We start from the raw sequence: 18,477 nt of genomic DNA, 5'->3' as shown, positions 1-18,477 counted from the left end.
CTCAAATCCTATTTGCCATTGTACCTGCCCAATAGCAGAGACAGAGCGCGTTTTGACTCAGATGGGATTTCATTGTTATCATTGCAATCCAGCGCAAGTTTGACGCAGTGATCTCTGCGCTTCATCCTCCAGGAGCTGAAGCAGCCGCTGATGACTTGATTTTTTTCCCCTCACTTATTCTTCCGGCTATATCATTTTATAATACAGGTTATACATTCTGCAAAACGTTATTATTATTATTATTTTTCTTCTCCTAAGTTTTGATGGTGATCCACATCGGAGAGTAGCCTAATCGGTGATGGCAGACTCTGACACGCAAGAGACTCGACAACCCGCCAAAGACTCACCTTTCTCCATCAAGAATCTCCTGAATATTGAAGACAAACCCGCGAAACCGAAAAACCTTCTCGCCTCGTCCAAAGGAGTTTTCGAAAGCAGATTCTTTTCTCGGCTCGGGGACTTGTCTTTTCCTCGATTTGAGTTGCCAGCACAGAGGTTCGGACTACCGGCACAGTATTTGGAGAGAACATCTGCATGGTGGTACCCATACACGCTCGGAGCGCACTTTAGGACTGCAGGTAAATCATTGTAGCAGATATCTCTTTAAATATTGGCATTATTTTAATGAAAAACAAAAATAAATATCACAGTAAAAATCTGTATATTTAGGCTGCGTCAGGGAAAACGCCTATATGGGGTCTATTTAATGTCAAAAATAGGTAATATTGTGTTTAAAGGAACTATGCAATAAAATCTAAATCAGATTGGCAATCACATATTGAGAAATTGAAAAACACATAGGCCAATCCCATTTAACTAATATAAGGACTTAATAAGTTAGTTATGAATTAATTACTCAATGTATGGAATTTGAAAACTATGATATTTCTGCAGCAGGATGTGAGAAGGTTAACCTGCGGGAAGCATCGCCAGCGTCGGAGAGACGCTCCCCAGATCTCCCCAAAAGTGACCAAGATGCCAAAGAGGAAAGCGCCGACGACGAGATCGCTCTGGACGAAAGCGACGCGGAGGAGCCCAAAAAAGAGACGGACCAGGGGGGCGACCACTGGAGGAGGAAATCGGAGGAAATCGACTCAGACAAGAAGCCCTGCCGCAAGAAGAAGACGCGCACGGTGTTTTCCCGGAGCCAGGTGTTCCAGCTGGAGTCCACCTTCGACATGAAGCGCTACCTGAGCAGCTCGGAGCGGGCCGGCCTGGCTGCGGCGCTGCACCTCACCGAGACGCAGGTCAAGATCTGGTTCCAGAACCGCAGGAATAAGTGGAAACGGCAGCTGGCCGCGGAGCTGGAGGCGGCCAACATCAGCCACGCGGCCGCGCAGAGGATTGTGAGGGTCCCCATACTTTACCACGACAGCGGGGCCTCCGACACGAACGCTGGCCCCGGGACAAACTCGCCCGGCAGCCAGTCGCTGCTGACTTTCCCCCATCACATGTACTATTCCAACCCGGTCCCGCTGCTGAGGCCATAACAAGGATCAGAATGTACTGGACATGTTTATGAATGAAAAATAAATACAATTTTGTATATTTTGTAGATTCAGCTGAACACTCAACTTTAGGTAATAGATTATTATTATTATTATTATTATTATTATTATTATTATTATTATTATTATTATTATTATTATTATTATTATTATTATTATTATTATTATTATTATTATTATTATTAATAATAATAATAATAATAATAACTATCCTTTATTTGGTATTTAGGAAGGTAAACACAAACACGTGTATATATTTTAATGTATTCATTTGAGGAGTGGGTGTTGGGAGCACTTGTTTCGAACAGGGTGGGCATAATTGTGTCAGTGTTTGTACCAGAAAATGTGGAATTTAATATTTTGATATTTTCAAATTGTGCAATAGGCTACTGCTGTTGCCTTCACCTTAGACTGTCAAGTTGAGTTTGTAAAAAACAAAAACCCTTTTTTTTTTCTCTCTCTCTTTGTAATAGTGAGGACAATCATGTGATCCTTTAAAACATCCAAAACGTTCAGGTATATAGACAGTTGTCTGTATGACGCATTAGTTTTAAAGCCATGAAAAAAGAACACCTGTTTCTGTGTATGTTTTATCCTGATATTGGTATACGTTCTGTATAATTTATGGTCTTAATGCCACAAAACTTTGTTCCAAAAAGAAATGTTTTCCTTATATTCATGATATTCCCTAATTGTCATGATGGCCTAAAATAAAGCTTAAGACCTTCTTGAATCTTGGTATGGTGATCTCTTGGAGGCTGCAGCTTGTTTGAAGACAGGATGAAAATTCTGCCACTCAGAAAATAAATGAGGAATCAAAATTCCAGAGCAATGTCCACAATTTTCAACTCAGTGAAAAAAAATAAATGAATACAAAAAGCAGCATTTGAGGAATCCAATGGTCGTTGTTCAATAGGGTAACCTGCATTAACATTTCAGTTTCATAATACTGCTAATTTGTGACGTGTTTGACCAATAACTTAATTATATAGACAACAATGAACAACTATACTGAGACAATATATTTCTCATAAATACTATAGCTGAATTCCAATAATATTTCAAGTAATACATTATTCCAAGAGACAGTCTTTTTAATTGTCCATAGCTTACAATTAATTATTTTGTAGCAGGCTAGCGTTTGAAGAAGAATTATAAGAATAAAAAAAAAATAGTTTATCATGTTGTGTATGTTTTATAAACACAAACTATATCGTTGCAAAGTCTCCCAAAAAAAAAAAAAAAAAAAAAAAAGAAACATCAAAGAAAGCTAAACAATAAAAGCTTAGATTGGACCATAAAATATACTCCCACATTTGGAGCTCCGGCAAATATACCCACCGTACTAGGGGAAATAAAACCTTATACAATTTTTTTAAATCATGTCATTTTAATGCATTTTAATGCAGACAATAATATTTGTCTGGCAATACTCAAACGTATAAACAAGATTATTACTCCATAGGCCTACAACACATTATTTAGGCTACATACAGTATCTGCTTATCCCGAAAGTCATTTTATTAAAGCATCATGGCATCTATCACGAATGAAATTAACTTTCCGTGTTTATTCTTGATCCGTAGATATTCAACACGGAGACGGGAGGGGCGGGCGGTGCAGCGGAAATGACGAAATACACGTGTGAACAAACTGACCAATCAAATCGCAGGCGCCAGTTTGAACTTTGGTTTCGACCAATCAGCGGCGAGCGGCTCCGCGCGGACGGCAGCGCTTGTTGTGCATGGTAGCTTCACTTAGCCTCCTCGTCTTCTAGCATTTTCCACCTCATATCGTTTTATATTTGATTGAAGACCAGGGGAAAATAATTGAGTTCCCCTAGTAAAATAAAACGTGTTTGTGTAACACCAAACTGAAGAGGTAAGTAAAGTTTAACGGCTTATAGCGGGGTTTATGGCGTTACTTTGACCGTTTTGTGCTAGTGTTAGCAACTACTGTTAGCTGTGGGAGTGGGTTTGGTGTCATTTATATATCTGACTGAACCCCTATTTTTATTAAGTACGGACGTGTATGTTTGTAAATACACAAAAGTGAGACAACTGTCTCATCAGCTCTCCCAGTAGATACAGCGATCTCGCGTAACTTGTTGCAAAATACACACATGTTGCTAAAAGGAGGTTGCTGCTAAATCCTCATTCATTATTAGTGCACCAGTTTGGCAGCGTTGGAAATGGGGATTAGACCCTTTTTACTCATTTAAAGCCCGCAATTACTATTCACTAATGAGTGTTAGTGAAATAAGACTTCAATTACCCAGAAATTCAGTACAATTTGGCATTTATGCAAATAATAAAAGGCTTGCAATATTTCAGTTGATTTGTAATGAATCCAGAATGCATAACTTTTTTTTTTATTGCATTACAGAAAATAAAGAACTTTATCACAATATTCTAATTTTCTGAGAGTCCTGTATGTCTGACCTTAATGTCAGTTGATGCTGTACGTGAGTGTTGAAGATGGAAAGAGTTGTTTATATTTCTGTTTGCTTTATTCAGCTGGCTTTTGCACTAGTCGTGAATGACTTTAGTGGTCATAATAACCTAATTGATGTAATCTTAGATAAAGGAGATCGTGTGGATTAATACCTGTGATGTCTTTTTCAGATGACAGGCTCAAATGAATACAAGCTGAACCAGGGACCCGAGGACAGCATCTCCGCTGTCAAGTTCAGCCCCAGCACTGCCCAGTTCCTCCTCGTTTCTTCCTGGGACTGCACCGTCCGTCTCTATGATGTTGGCGGCAACACCATGCGGATGAAGTACCAGCACACAGCTCCAGTTCTCGACTGTGCTTTTTATGTAGGTCTCAGGTTGTTTTATTTAGATGTCCAAATGCCATGCCAACATCTAATAAGACTCGGGGGACATAGATAATGATGCTTTTTACTTTCAGGACCCATCGCATTCTTGGAGTGGGGGTTTAGATTCACAGTTAAAAACTCATGATTTGAACACAGATCAAGGTATGTGTCAGATCTGCAGATAAAACCTTCATGTAATGATGACTCTGTAGCAAATATAAATTGTTATTAATTAATTTATTCTCATTAAACAGATACAATAGTCGGAACACACGATGCCCCAATTCGTTGTGTGGAGTATTGCCCAGAGGTTAATGTCATGGTAACGGGTAGCTGGGACAGATCAGTTCGGCTGTGGGACCCACGGACACCATGCAATGCTGGCACCTTTACTCAACCTGAAAAGGTGGGATTATAGTGATGCCTGAGCACTTACCCTTGTTGTTTTATTAAAAAGTAGTTATAAATTACTTGGAGGTAATTTTTTTTGTTATAGCTTTTCAACTTGTCATTTTCATGCATTTCCACATGAAACAAAAATATTTTGCAGTCAGTCAAAAGAATAATGTGTTAGGAGCTTATTTAGCATCAGGAAAATAATTGTACCTTTTTTTTTATTTTCTTTCTTTAAATTTATTTAATTTACACCAACCACCAATACACAGTAATACAGTGTTACAACTTTTAAACACTTGGTTGTTTTATGGTATAGTGTCATTGCTGTATTCTGCACAGGAATCTCATTGTAATTTCATTATATCTCTTTATGTATTAAGCACTTTCCTTTAGTTTTTTGGTATTGATGTGGCCTCATACTCATTGTCTGTTGTGATAGGTCTATACCCTGTCTGTGGCTGGGGATAGGCTGATTGTCGGCACAGCTGGAAGACGAGTCCTCGTGTGGGATTTGAGAAACATGGGTTATGTTCAGCAAAGAAGAGAGTCCAGTCTCAAATATCAGACACGCTCCATTAGGGCTTTCCCCAACAAACAGGTACACTTAGCCTCAAATACCTCACTGAGGATTTACTCTTAGCAAAGTCATGTCACTTATACGGAGTCTTGCGTTCAAAATGTTCAATAGTAACCCCACAATTTCCGTTTTGGCCTCAGGGATATGTCTTGAGTTCAATCGAGGGACGTGTAGCTGTGGAGTATCTGGACCCGAGCCAGGAGGTTCAGAAAAAGAAATATGCCTTCAAGTGCCACAGGCTGAAGGAGGATGGAATTGAGCAAGTTTACCCTGTTAATGCCATATCATTTCACAGTGTTCACAATACCTTTGCCACAGGTACCAGACCTTTTTTTTTTTTGTTTTTTTCCTCTTGCATTTAGTTCATTTTTGTATCGAAGACAGGTGTTTTTTTTTTTCCTGAAATTTATAGAATATTATGTGACCTTTGTCACTGAGCTGTTGGCTTCACATGGGACTCAATTAATGAAGTTTTGTGTTAGCAGCGACCCAGCTTTATACCGTTTGAGGGTTTACCTTGAGCCTCTCTTTCTGCCAGGTGGCTCAGATGGCTTTGTGAACATCTGGGACCCATTCAACAAGAAACGCCTGTGTCAGTTCCATCGGTACCCGACCAGCATTGCATCACTGGCTTTCAGTAACGATGGCACCATGCTCGCAATCGCCGCCTCCTACATGCAAGAGAAAGGAGACATCAGCCACCCAGAAGATGCCATCTTCATCCGTCAAGTGACAGATGCTGAGACAAAGCCCAAGTGAGTTTTCCTTCCCCATTCTTTCCCAGTTCAGTGAAGCAGTTTATAGCAGTTTCCTTTTTGAATGTTCAAGCAGTTTATTCACAAAGAGCATATCCAGCTGCAGCATATGTCGATCTGTAACTGTCAACTTGAAAATCCTCCCCTCCAGTTGATGTATCCATAGGTGTTGTAAATATACATTCAGTAACGAGACAAACAAACCTTTTATGGATTGCAGAGCAAGTCATTGATATTCTTTGCCACCTTTTTTCAATTCAGTTTAGTTATAATTTATAAAAAAAAAGGGAGTCAGTTGTCTGGTATTGTAAAGGCACTATAGAGTCATTACACAATTTTCTAGTCTCGTGCTACGTAGTTTCTCACTTGTCCACAGATGCATGCAGACAAATTTGTTGGTACTGTCCCATTTAAGAAAGTTTAATATATAAAGAAGCACACTGCAAAAACTTGAAACCAAAAAAAGTAATACATTTTTTGTAATTTGTTAATGAATATCAGATATTGTTTTTGAATTGTGGTTCAATTGAATCATGTAACAAATAAAACAAAAAGAGCTAATGAAACTGGCCTGCACAGATTAATTGGTACCTTTTTAACTTAACGTTTTGTTGCAGAACCTTTTGAGGCAATCATTACAATTGAGTGACTTCTGTAGCTCTCAGTGAAACCTCTGCACCTGTATGCAAGTATTTTGGCCCACTCCTCATGAGCAAAGTGCACCAGCTCTCTCAGGTTTCCACACATGCTCAATAGGACTCAAAGAAGGCCACTTCAGAATAGTCCAGTGTTCTGTTCTTAGCCATTCCTGGGTGTTTTTTTTTTTTTGTGTGTGTTTTGGGTCATTATCCTGTTGGAAGATCCATAATCTGCAATTGAGCTTTCTCACACTAGGCAGCACACTTCACTTCAGAAATCTTTGATATTTTTATATTTTTAGTTTACCTGCACATAGGGCTGGGCGATATGGACCAAAAGTCATATCTCGATATTTTCTAGCTAAATGGCGATACTCGATATATATCTCGATATTTTTTCTGTGCCTTAATTGGGGTTTCCCCCAAAGCATTATAGCATAGCATCTCTGTTAGCTTCATTTTTTTCTGAGGCAAACCCTTAAAAAAACAGTCAGTTTTAATACAAAGCCTCGTGCCAAATGTCACACAGGTACCTTTATTAACAGAGGTCTGCACAATATCAAAATGTATAAAACAAATGAAATAAAAATAAACTGCCTGCGTATATAGAATAAAAATGTTTCTTGAATAAAATAAAACAAATATCCCTTTCCTGCATAACAATTAAATTAAAATACACTGCGCAATTAATACAATGTAGACAGTAACAGGCAGACTTTTCCACTGAGGTTGACAGTTGTGCAAATAACAAAACATTTGTGCAAATCTCAAATAAAACATTCAAGTCAATTTGTCACAAAATAAGCTATATCAAAATCATATATATATATATATTTTTAAATCGATATAAACGATATTGTCTCGTACCGTATCGCGTTTGAAAATATATCGATATATATTAAAATCTCGATATATCGCCCAGCCCTACCTGCACAGATTAGACACCCTGTGCCGGATGCAGCAAAGTAGCTCCAAAACATAACTGAGCCTCCTCCATGTTTCACAGTAGCTATTCTTTTTTTGGAACAATTCAGTTTAGCATCTGTGAGCATACAACAGAGGTGATTGGCCAAAAAGCTACGTTTTTGTCTTATTAGTCCAAAGGACATTCTCCCACAAGGTTTGTGGCTTGTTAGTAAAGATCTTGATAAGTGAAAGCTGGCTTTGTGAATTTTCGTTCTACAGTTGAGTCCCCTTATGTCGTCCACTTTGTCTCTCACAATCGGAGATGATGTGATCTGACACTGATGTACTTTGATGTATCTTGGAGTTCACCTTGAATGTCTTTGAAGTTGTTTTTGGCTCTTTAGTAACTTGTTAGCATCTCTTCAATTTGTCATTAGTGTTCTTCTTCTGGACACTTCCAGGGAGGTTTGCGACAGTGCTGTGCATCCTAAACTTCTGAATGAAATCTGAAACTGTAGTGTCATGGGCATCAAGCTGTTTAGTGATGCTCTCATTGTTTTTACCTTTTAACATGCTTGTATATGATTTTCTTTCTGATCAACTCGGACAACTCTCTGCTTTCCTCTTCTGGTTCATGTTCGGTGTGATGGTAGTGAACACCATGATGCCAAACAGCACAGTAATGACTTTTCCCCCCTTTTTCAAACTGGTCAAACTGACCTCTGTAAGATTGAAGACAACTGTGATTCTAACTGCAGAACACACTTTAGTGTCACTATGGTTACACCATTTTCCGTCTTTTGTAGGAATATCAAACGATTTGTCAAGACCAGTTTCATTTTTTTTTCTTTTTTTTTTCTTTTATTACAAACCGGATTCGGTTGAAGTTGGGAAATTGTGTAAAATGTAAATAAAAACAAAATACAAGGATTTGACAATCCTTTTCAACCCATTCAATTGAATTCACTACAAAGACAACATATTTAATGCTCAAACTCATAAACTTTATTTATTTTTCAAATAATAATTAACTTAGAATTTCATGGCTGCAACACGTGCAGTAGAAGTTGGGAACGGGCATGTTTACCACTTCGTTACCTTTCCTTTTAATAACACTCAATAAATGTTTTAGAAGAGAGGAGACTAATTCTCTTAGCTTCTCATGTGGAATTCTTTCCCATTCTTGCTTGATGAACCGCTTCAGTTGTTCAACAGTCCGGGGTCTTCTCTGTCGTATTTTACACTTCATAATGCACCACACATTTTCAATGGGAGACAGATCTGGACTGCAAGCGGGCCAGGGGAGAACCTGGACTCTTTTACTTCGAAGCCACGCTGTTGTAACACGTGCAGAATGTGGCTTGGCATTGTCTTGCTGAAATAAGCAGCGGCGTCCATGAAAAAGACGTGGCTTGGATGGCAGAATATGTTGCTCCAAAATCTGTATGTACTTTTCAGCATTTATGTTCCTTCACAGAAATGTAAGTCACCCATGCCATGGGAACTAATGCCCCCCCCATACCATCACAGATGCTGCGTTTGAACTTTGCTTTGATAACAGTCCGGATGTTCCGCTTCCTCTTTGGTCCGGAGGACACGACGTCCAGTGTTATTTTTTCTCACACAGTTGTGGACAAAGTGGTGACCCTCTTGCTTGTGAATGACTGAGCATGTTTGGGGAGGCTCCTTTTATACCCAATCATGGTACCCACCTGTTCCCAATTAGCCTGATCACATGTGGGATGTTCCAAATAGGTGTTTGATGAGCTTTTCTCAGCTTTCACAGTATTTTTTGCCACCTTTCCCAACTTCTAGACGTGTTGCAGCCGTGAAATTCTAAGTTAATTATTATTTGCCAAAAAACAATTAAGTTTATCAGTTTGAACATTAAATATGTTGTCTTTTTATTCAATTGAATATAGGTTGAGAAGTAGTATTGTATTTTGTTTTTATTTACATTTTACGCAATTTCCCAACTTCAACCGAATCCGGTTTGTAGATGAATTTCAGTAAATCATTATTTATCGTTATCAAGTTATTTCACTGACCATTTAAGGTTTTTCATTCTTTAATGGAAGACAACAAATTTGTCGGCCCGTATCTGAGCATACTTAATAAATTCTCCATTCAGGGGGAAAAAAAACGGATACAAGAAAAAAGAACACGCCTATGGGAACAACAATTTACACTTTATTTTTGAAGGTATTCTCTGTATTAAGACCGCTACATCATCAGTATTAGAACATCTACAATCCTTCATTGAAGAACTACAATGGCTCATAATTTGTCCTTGCCTGGGAATCTGTGGCACAGCTCAGTAATGCAGCACGATAGCCGTCAGTGTTGTCCCTATCAGTTTGCCCACGCTGATCGCTGCTACCATGAACTGGCCCTTAATCTGTCATGTACTGTTTTGATATCTCTTTGTCTTTTGTTAGTGGTCAGCAAGTGAGCTGAGACAGGTTATTGACTTCGCTTTTGCCTGAATATGAGCAAACAAAGTGACCCAGTATTCCTTTGCATTTGTCAGCTTTCTGCTGAGACACTCAAGCTGCAACTGAACTGCCATCAGACAAATGATGTACTTTGCTTGGATCACAAAGACTTTCTCACAGTTTTCTTATTCTTGCGTAGACTCTTATTAGGGGCCTAATCTGCACCTCACTCTTTGAGGTTTTTCTCACACAACCTTTTTTTTTTTGCGCCTACAATCTGGAGCACGTCTGACTTGAGTTATTTTGTATATGACTAAATCTTCCAAAAAAGGTGCTTTTATTAAATGCCCCACTGCGTTTGAGCTCTTGCTGTTTTGGCTCCATGTAGGCCATTATTCCCTAATCCCGGACTTCAAATGCATGTTTTAGATATTTCCCTGCTTTCAGCACACCTTTATTAAATGAATGGGTCATAAACAGACTTGTGTGAATCCTGATGACAAACTGATGATGATCCATTCATTTGAGTGTTGGAGCAGGACTGGAATTGAGGAAACACCATGTTAACTATATTGTCTATTTATTGCATCAATATTACACATTTGCTCAGTCTTAATAATTTGATATTAAATGACAGGACAAGTAAAAATGAGATCATGCTCTTTCTTTTTCTGCTTTAATTTCATGTTTAATTTCAGCTTTTGTTTTCTCTTGGACACAGCAGATATGCTGCTGTACCATTTTTATTTTATTTTCCTCACCCATGGCAATCTCAAAGTTTTAGCCATTTCTTTGGTGGTGAAAAAACCGGATTGCTAAGATGAGCACTGGCTGGCCATGAACTAGCACTTTGGTGCAAGAGGTGCACATGTCAGTCTTTAAGAGTCAAAAGCAGAATCTGGCTGCTGTTTTCAGTTTCATTTTTTGTGTCACCTAGAAACCATGTAAAAAGCAAAAATGTAGGGCTCTAACTAAACTTTTTCCCCCCGCCCCCAAAAGTATCAGTGTTAAAGTTTACTGGCTGGATTAAGGTGAAAGCAGCATTTTCTTTTAAATCACTTTAATGTTGGTATAAACATGATCGTTTTGAGCCCACATTACCTCGTTACAGACTAGACTCGTTGCAAACTAAAGCGTGAGTCATTTAGCTCCAACAGAAATGACAGAGCCGTATTACTGCTCATGGGATGGAGTTGCAAGTATTGGTGTACCTATTTCTTTTTGTTTACTTTATTCATCTATGTTTCTGGTTTGGGGTTGAAGGAAGAGTTTAATTCAGTGACTTTGCTTTTGTTTGTTTCCAGGTCTACCTAAGTGCACCGTGGAAAGGTTTCCTCTGCTCATGGCGCCTTCGTGTCGGGTTTATCTGCTGGCATCCAGTGTACTATTACATTATTCTATACTGTTATCTCCATTCCAGTCCTACAGTTTTAACTTGTCATGTTTGTCATACTTTACTTCTTTTCTGCTTCATGTTAAATATTTTTTTGTTTTGTGTGTTGGCTTGAATTTTCTTGACTAAAGCTGATTCAAATACACCTATTTCTTCTTGTTTTGGTGTTTGAAGTTGTATTTCACAACTGGTGTCCTCTGATCAGTGTCAATACTGATAGACAACTGAATTTGACACTTTTAATAAAAAATAAATAAAACTTTCTTTCAATCTTTGGCATGAAGTCCGTTCTTTTTTGATCATTTGTCACATGTGTGTGAGAGAACAGGAGAAATGTGAGGAATTTCAGGGCAGAAGAGGTTGTTGTGTTGATGATGTGTTGAGGGAAAGTGATGAGAAACTGCTCTCGCTGAGGGCTGCACTTGCCCCCAGACACTGACCTGTGCTGATAGACATCAGTCTGCGGCTTGCACTTCAGCCTGCTGCTTTTTCTTTTTTATTCCCTATGGAAGCAGATAGAAAACCACAAAAATGGAAGACCTCGCAGCATTTTGTAGACAAGAGAAAATGGAAAATGTTCAATAAAACAGGTACGGAAGAGTATTAGGGCCAGGCAAGAGAAAAATGTAAATAATATTTTAGAAGAGGAACATTTTTTTTCATTATGCACTTCGAGAAAAAAGTCGAAATGTTGAGAAAAAAGTCAAAATTTCGTGAATAAAGTTGAAATGTTGAGAAAAAAGGCGAAATGACTTTTGACTTTATTCTTGAAATTGTATTTCAACATTGATCTCGACATTTTGACTTTTTTCTCGAAGTGCACTAAAAAAAAAAATCTTCCCCTCTCAAATATTTTTTCTCCTGCATGGCCCTAATACTCTTCCGTAAACAGGAATATAGATGAATTCATGTGTTACTATTTTACACGCTTGCTGTTTATTAAGTTAGTACATTGCAGACCTTTTTTAAAGTGGCCTGTTTAACAAAAAATAAAAGTCTAAATTTTTTCGTCTTAATCCCTCTTGTCATATTTTCTATGCCTGATTTGTGACGCTTCAAGCACAGCAGCAGGTAGAAAATAGTTATTGTTTTCTAGAGCACCTTTTTTTTTTCTTCTTAACCGCTCTGTTTCTTTAATTTCCTGGAAAGGATCAGTTCATCTTGGTAAAATGATGGAACTAATTCCCATGATTGTTGATAACGAGTCTGTCTGACTGCAGTTTTACGACTAGAGTGAACTTTATTGGTTCCAGGTAAATTGTGAAATTAATATGTTTGAGCGTGCATTAAACCTGTTCAGCTTTTCAGGTCTGTTAGCTCTTGCTTATGATAAAGCAATTCAGCAGCTACCTACTACATGTGCATTACCGGGATTAGTATTTTTAAGACAGTTTATAAAATGACATGGCCAATCTTTTTTTATTCAGCATCTTTAATGATGAATTCATTTTACAAATTGCCGCAGATAACCATGTTTGCTGGAGTTTTCCCTCTAGGGTTTTCGATCCTGCAGCAAACACCCAGATAACGGACTGTGGTTGTGTGGCTGGTCTCTGGTTTCCAACCACTAAAGTGTTGCAGACAGTTTGGCTCTACATGAAACCGTTACATGACAATTAAAATGGATGATTGTGCTGCAACAGCCTGTCAGGTTCATTTAATCCAACCACAAAGGGCTTTTATGTTCACTCAAGGGGGCACAGATGACCTTCAACCAGACATCTTATCTCCCAAGACTGGCTTCTAATATTATATGAAGCTGATACAACACTGATACCATCCTTCATAAGCTGTGGGGGGGAACACGTGACGTGTTATATTGACAACACTTGTGTGTTCTGGTTCGTCTTTTCTTTCATTGCAACTAACTGCAGTTAATTATACCAAAGTTTTGTTCAGTGCCTTACAGGACTGTCTCAGAAAATTAGAATATTGTGCTAAAGTTCTTTATTTTCTGTAATGCAATTTAAAAAAAAAACAAAAATGTCATATTCTAGATTCATTACAAATCAACTGAAATATTGCAAGCCTTTTATTATTTTAATTTTGCGGATTATGGTTTACAGTTTAAGATTATGATTCCCTGAATATTCAAATTTTTTGAGATAGGATATTTGAGTTTTCTTAAGCTGTAAGCCATGATCAGCAATATTAAAATAATAAAAGGCTTGCAATATTTCAGTTGATTTGTAATGAATCCAGAATGTATGACATTTTTGCATTACAGAAAAATAAAGGACTTTATCACAATATTCAAATTTTCTGAGACAGTCCTGTATTTTTTGTACAAGTAATGTACCGGTACATTAATTGTTTCATGAAACATAAATGGGACATTCTACTTATGATTAATAGAATTCATGCCATAAATTGACACACAGGACAAGCTACAATTATGTTTTCACATAAATACACCCTGAAAATTTGTCGGTATTTATAACTGTGCAGAGGTTCGTTAACCTCCTGTTATTTATAAGCCTTTGACAGGTGTATTTCTAGTGCCGGATTACAGGTAATTGAGTAAAATATCCATTTAGTGGAGTAAACTCTTCCCTTAAGGTGGTGTACTTTAGGTGTTTTGTGAAAACTTTGACCCTTTTTCACAGCAAATGTTTTGACACGTCAGTACACATGTGCATTAACGATGGTTTGAGCCACACAGGTCAACATCTTGCTGTTATGCATCCTGGTTCATTGTTTACGGATTACGGCTGCACTCAGAGGAACTTTGCAGTTGTTCATTTCACTCGCTTTTTACTTGCCACAAAGGTTGTTCCTCATCTTATGTAAATAAAATGTTTGAAATTCATGAGGGAAGTCCAATTTTACAGGGTAATTTAAGAATGAGGAATGACAAGGGTCAAGGCAAGAATCCCAGGGTAAGCCAGCGTTGCTCGCTCCTTGAGGGGCCGCTGCCCTTAGACGTTTCTCTGCTGCAAAACACCTGATTCAAATGAGTTGATCACCATTGACTTGTCACTGCGCTTTGTCCAAATCTGTTAATGAGCTACTTGTTCATACGGCTTGGTTGAATATTAGATTTTTTCTTTCTTTTTAAACCATGTCCTTATACATAAAACCTTAAAACTGGAACATATGAAATGTATTGACCGTTAAACGGGGCAAAAATTAAGATCTTGGTCTTTCCTTGACCGTATAATGCAGGGGTGTCAAACTCATTTTGCTTGGCGGGCTGGATTTGACCAATTTTTTTCTTGCGGGCCGCACGCTCAAAATAACAAAAACGGTGTATTTTTTTTTTTCTAATTCTTCTTTTTTTTTTTTACTATTGTTATCTAATCCAATATCAGTTTAGTTAATTTTAAAGGAAATATGTTCTTTGTTTACACTCTAATTATGTAAAATATATTTCTTCAGGATCTTTTCTTGAAATTTCTTTTTTTTTTCAAATTATGTAAGATACTTTTAATATCATTTTACAAAGATAAACAGAAACAAGTATGTTTTTTTTTTATATTTCGCTTTTTTATAGGAAATTTAATTAAAAGCTAATTCTTTCTTATTACATCCGAGAGTGTTTCTTTGTGATTTAGAGATTTTTCCAGTACAATTAAGTGTATTTATTTTTTTAAATTGGCACGGATATTTACCCCAGTGTGCCGAAAAAGTCAGCACTTCTCTTTTAACTGTTTTACTTTGTCACTATCTCGTATTCAAAACTGAAATTCTCTGAATAAATATCTTCTATCATCTTTTTTAGCAGTGATATTTTTCCTGCGAAAATATATAATAGTAGTCAGTTAATAAAAATAAACGACCGTCTACAAAGAAATAAAATCAGCAAATGCATTCTAGAAAACAAAAAAAATGTCAAACTGCTCTCTTTGTGGAATAACGATGGATTTGTAGAAGAAATATATTATCGGATATGCTGCGATTCATGGCAATGATTTATGCCTTCCTTTTTAGGAAATTAACACTTCGGTTTTTTGCGTTGGAAACTTCTCGCGGGCCGCATGAAAATCTCTCTCGGGCCGCATGCGGCCCACGGGCCGCACATTTGACACACCTGGTATAATGTTTCTGGGACATGTAAGCAGGGATATGGAAACCTGACCCTTCCACTCGGACATGGCTGTGGCCTGACAGCACCACACTTGAAGCTGCCCCTGCCCCAGGGAGGCTTTTAAAGAGCTTTGGTGGGCAAGACAACATCTTCTTGGGAGCCTTGTAGTTACATTAGAGCCTAATTAGACAATAAAGCTCAAGGCCATGTAACCTGCTGCTAGGTGTCACACTCAGAGTCATCCATCTCTGTCCGGGCCCAGAAAGCAGGCGGGTCACTCATCTGGGAGTTGGGCTGTAGTAAATCAACAAGACGGTCACAAAAATTTGTGTTTGAAGTTCCATTTTGGCTTTTTGGTTTTGTGATGGATTTTAATCATGTTATAAAGAAAATATTTGTGATGGTGTGTTTTTCTAAATCAGATCTGTTGAATTATGAAAAACAGATTCAGTTTAGCAGTTACTCCAGTCTCACGTTTGTTTTAAATGAAAAATTGTGTTATTTGAAGCTGGATTAACAGAGTGAGGAAAAAAAAAAGATCTGAAAATGTCTACGTATGACTTTTGATGATGTTTTGCTTAGATATTTATTTATTTACCCCCAAAATGAATCCTGGCTGGTGTTCTTTAAGAGTTTCATATGATCAGTGTGAGGTTTTAACTGAAATACATATACAGTATATATATATATATATATATATATATATATATATATATATATATATATATATATATATATATATATATATTTATTTTATGCTTTTCTTTTAGAAGTTCTGTGAAATGAAGAAATTGTAAAAACAGAACATTAGAAGGGGTAGGACTAGAAAAGTTTTTTGAAACTTCATCCTACACCCTTTCAAACAGGAAATATTTGTTTTTGTGTTTTCGGTATATACATTTTATGTATTCTGATTATTTTTTTGTTTTTGTTTTAACCTGTTTGAATAAATAATTAAATGAAAATTAATGAAATGAATGAATATATATATACATACATACACATATATATACATATCAGTACAAACCAAAGGTTTGGACACAACTTCTCATTCAAACAAATGGGGAAGTGTGTGCAAACTTTTGGTCTGTACTGTATATATTGTTGAATAGTTGAATTGAAATAATTTAAAAGCAATTTGACCCTAAATTATGCAGCTACACTTGTAACAAAGTTGTTAATCGTTCCCTTGGACAGATAATCTGTGAAAGTTGGTGCTTCACAGGAAAAAAGGAGCAAAATTGAAACAAGCTTTCACATCAGCTGCCAAAGGGGCAGGGTCAGGGCACCAGTGTCATACTTTAAAATCTACAGCCAAGAACCACCACAGCTGAAAGTAAACACACTTATAAAAGTAAATGGTTCGCCGGTTACTGTGTTCTTTTTTTCCATTTCATTTATTTATTTAAAAAGGGACAACACACATTAATTGACATGAGCACTTGAGTCCATCATGTAAATGTGCCAGATTTAGCCATACAGGCTGATTTACATCTGCAGTCCTTGGCAGGTTGATGGTATATATAAAAAACATTGAAAAAGAAAACACTAAAACACAGAGTACAAACAATTAGTAAAACCAGGACACTCTGAATAATGACAAACAACATAAATGAAGAACAAGAGCACACAAAAGCACATAAACACAAACAGGTAGTAAAAACAATAACCTGATTATACCAGATTATGACCGCATGTTTGATTATCAAGTAACCACTGTTTTATGTTTTTAGAGAAGGAATAAAGAGATGTGATGTTCCTTAGTTGTACGGTGTTCCAGGTATGAGCTGCTCGATAGGAAAAGGCTGACTGCCCAAAGGCCCTTTTTCTATGTGCAGTTTTAGATTTAGTTTTGATTTAGTTTAATAAACTCATTGAGTGGAGGGGGGCCAGACCATGAAGGATTTTATATACAAGTAAAATGTCTGCAAACTTAATCATATTTCCCCGGTTTAAAAAAACATATTTAGTTAAAATATTACAATGATGATATAAATTTGACTTTTTATCCAATGTTTTCAAAGCCTGCTTCTAGAGTTTTTACACTGATTGTAATGCGGTCCTACCTGTCTGGACCAGCTGGTATGACAGTAGTTCATGTGCGAGAGAATCATGCCGTTGATGTATAACTTTTCAGCCTCAGTTGTTAAGATTATTCCTTATGTGTTTAAAATTTGCCAGATTAAATTTGATTCTATTCACAACTTTTTTTAACTTGGGTTTTAAATGTGAGTTGTGAATCTATTACTATGCCTAAATACTTGATCTCATGGTTCTACTGATAGTCTTTTCCCTGCTACAAAAAACATTTGCAGACTTTGAAAAAAACATACATACAGTTTTATCAACGTTCAACGTTCTTTTTGTTCAAAGGATGGAGCCACTTACAGGACTGTCTCAGAAAATTAGAATATTGTGATAAAGTTCTTTATTTTCTGTAATGCAATTAAAAAAACTAAAATGTCATACATTCTGGATTCATTACAAATCAACTGAAATATTGCAAGCCTTTTATTATTTTAATATTGCTGATTATGGCTTACAGTTTAAGATTAAGATTCCCAGAATATTCTAATTTTTTGAGATAGGATATTTGAGTTTTCTTAAGCTGTAAGCCATGATCAGCAATATTAAAAAAATAAAAGGCTTGCAATATTTCAGTTGATTTGTAATGAATCCAGAATGTATGACATCTTTGTTTTTGTAATTGCATTACAGAAAATCACAATATTTTAATTTTCTGAGACAGTCCTGTAAACACCGACTTATATATCATAGAAAGTCTTCACTTTAGAATATAGAACCTGTTGCACTATTTAGATATTTTTATGTTTAGCTTTATTTGGAGTGACGGGGAGTTTTCTTTTCTATTTTAAATGGTCAAATAATACCCCCCCCCCCCCCCCCCCACCGTGGGCTTTAAATGACAGTCGTTATCACTATTTCCATGAAATCCGATTGCAGCCGGTTTGAGGCCATCCTCTTCCGTACAGAGCGTGTATCTGAAACTCCCCGTGTTGT

At 37.1% G+C, this 18,477-nt stretch overlaps 2 protein-coding genes across 4 annotated transcripts; both read left to right on the top strand.

Annotated features, from left to right (window-relative positions):
* Window positions 1-2: 2 nt before the first annotated feature.
* hmx3b (H6 family homeobox 3b) lies at window positions 3-1,574 on the top strand. 2 transcript variants are annotated; one of them, XM_061708346.1, is made up of 2 exons: window positions 3-578; window positions 898-1,574. In XM_061708346.1, exons 1-2 carry the CDS (start codon window positions 299-301, stop codon window positions 1,488-1,490), a joined length of 873 nt encoding a protein of 290 aa, XP_061564330.1. In that variant the 5' UTR covers window positions 3-298; the 3' UTR covers window positions 1,491-1,574. The 2 variants fall into 2 exon arrangements, with proteins under 2 accessions (XP_061564330.1, XP_061564329.1); XM_061708345.1 differs by having other exon boundaries at window positions 895-1,574.
* A 1,640-nt stretch (window positions 1,575-3,214) lies between these two features.
* bub3 (BUB3 mitotic checkpoint protein) lies at window positions 3,215-11,685 on the top strand. Of its 2 annotated transcripts, XM_061707898.1 has the most exons (8): window positions 3,216-3,389; window positions 4,133-4,327; window positions 4,422-4,491; window positions 4,584-4,735; window positions 5,165-5,323; window positions 5,443-5,620; window positions 5,841-6,057; window positions 11,341-11,685. In XM_061707898.1, exons 2-8 carry the CDS (start codon window positions 4,133-4,135, stop codon window positions 11,348-11,350), a joined length of 981 nt encoding a protein of 326 aa, XP_061563882.1. In that variant the 5' UTR covers window positions 3,216-3,389; the 3' UTR covers window positions 11,351-11,685. The 2 variants fall into 2 exon arrangements, with proteins under 2 accessions (XP_061563883.1, XP_061563882.1); XM_061707899.1 differs by lacking the exon at window positions 11,341-11,685 and having other exon boundaries at window positions 3,215-3,389; window positions 5,841-6,061.
* Window positions 11,686-18,477: the final 6,792 nt, after the last annotated feature.

This window comes from Cololabis saira, chromosome 19 (genome assembly GCF_033807715.1).
Source record: "Cololabis saira isolate AMF1-May2022 chromosome 19, fColSai1.1, whole genome shotgun sequence".
NCBI lineage: Eukaryota > Metazoa > Chordata > Actinopteri > Beloniformes > Belonidae > Cololabis > Cololabis saira.
The sequence above is the reverse complement of the archived record's forward strand: the minus strand, read 5'-3'. Positions and strand labels throughout refer to the sequence as shown.

Coding starts and splice junctions, on each gene's coding strand:
- hmx3b (XM_061708345.1), top strand. CDS start 299: ATGGCAGACTCTGACACGCAAGAGACTCGACAACCCGCCAAAGACTCA. Junction 579..894: donor AGCGCACTTTAGGACTGCAG/GTAAATCATTGT, acceptor ATATTTCTGCAG/CAGGATGTGAGAAGGTTAAC.
- bub3 (XM_061707898.1), top strand. CDS start 4,133: ATGACAGGCTCAAATGAATACAAGCTGAACCAGGGACCCGAGGACAGC. Junction 4,328..4,421: donor TTCTCGACTGTGCTTTTTAT/GTAGGTCTCAGG, acceptor TTTTACTTTCAG/GACCCATCGCATTCTTGGAG. Junction 4,736..5,164: donor CCTTTACTCAACCTGAAAAG/GTGGGATTATAG, acceptor CTGTTGTGATAG/GTCTATACCCTGTCTGTGGC.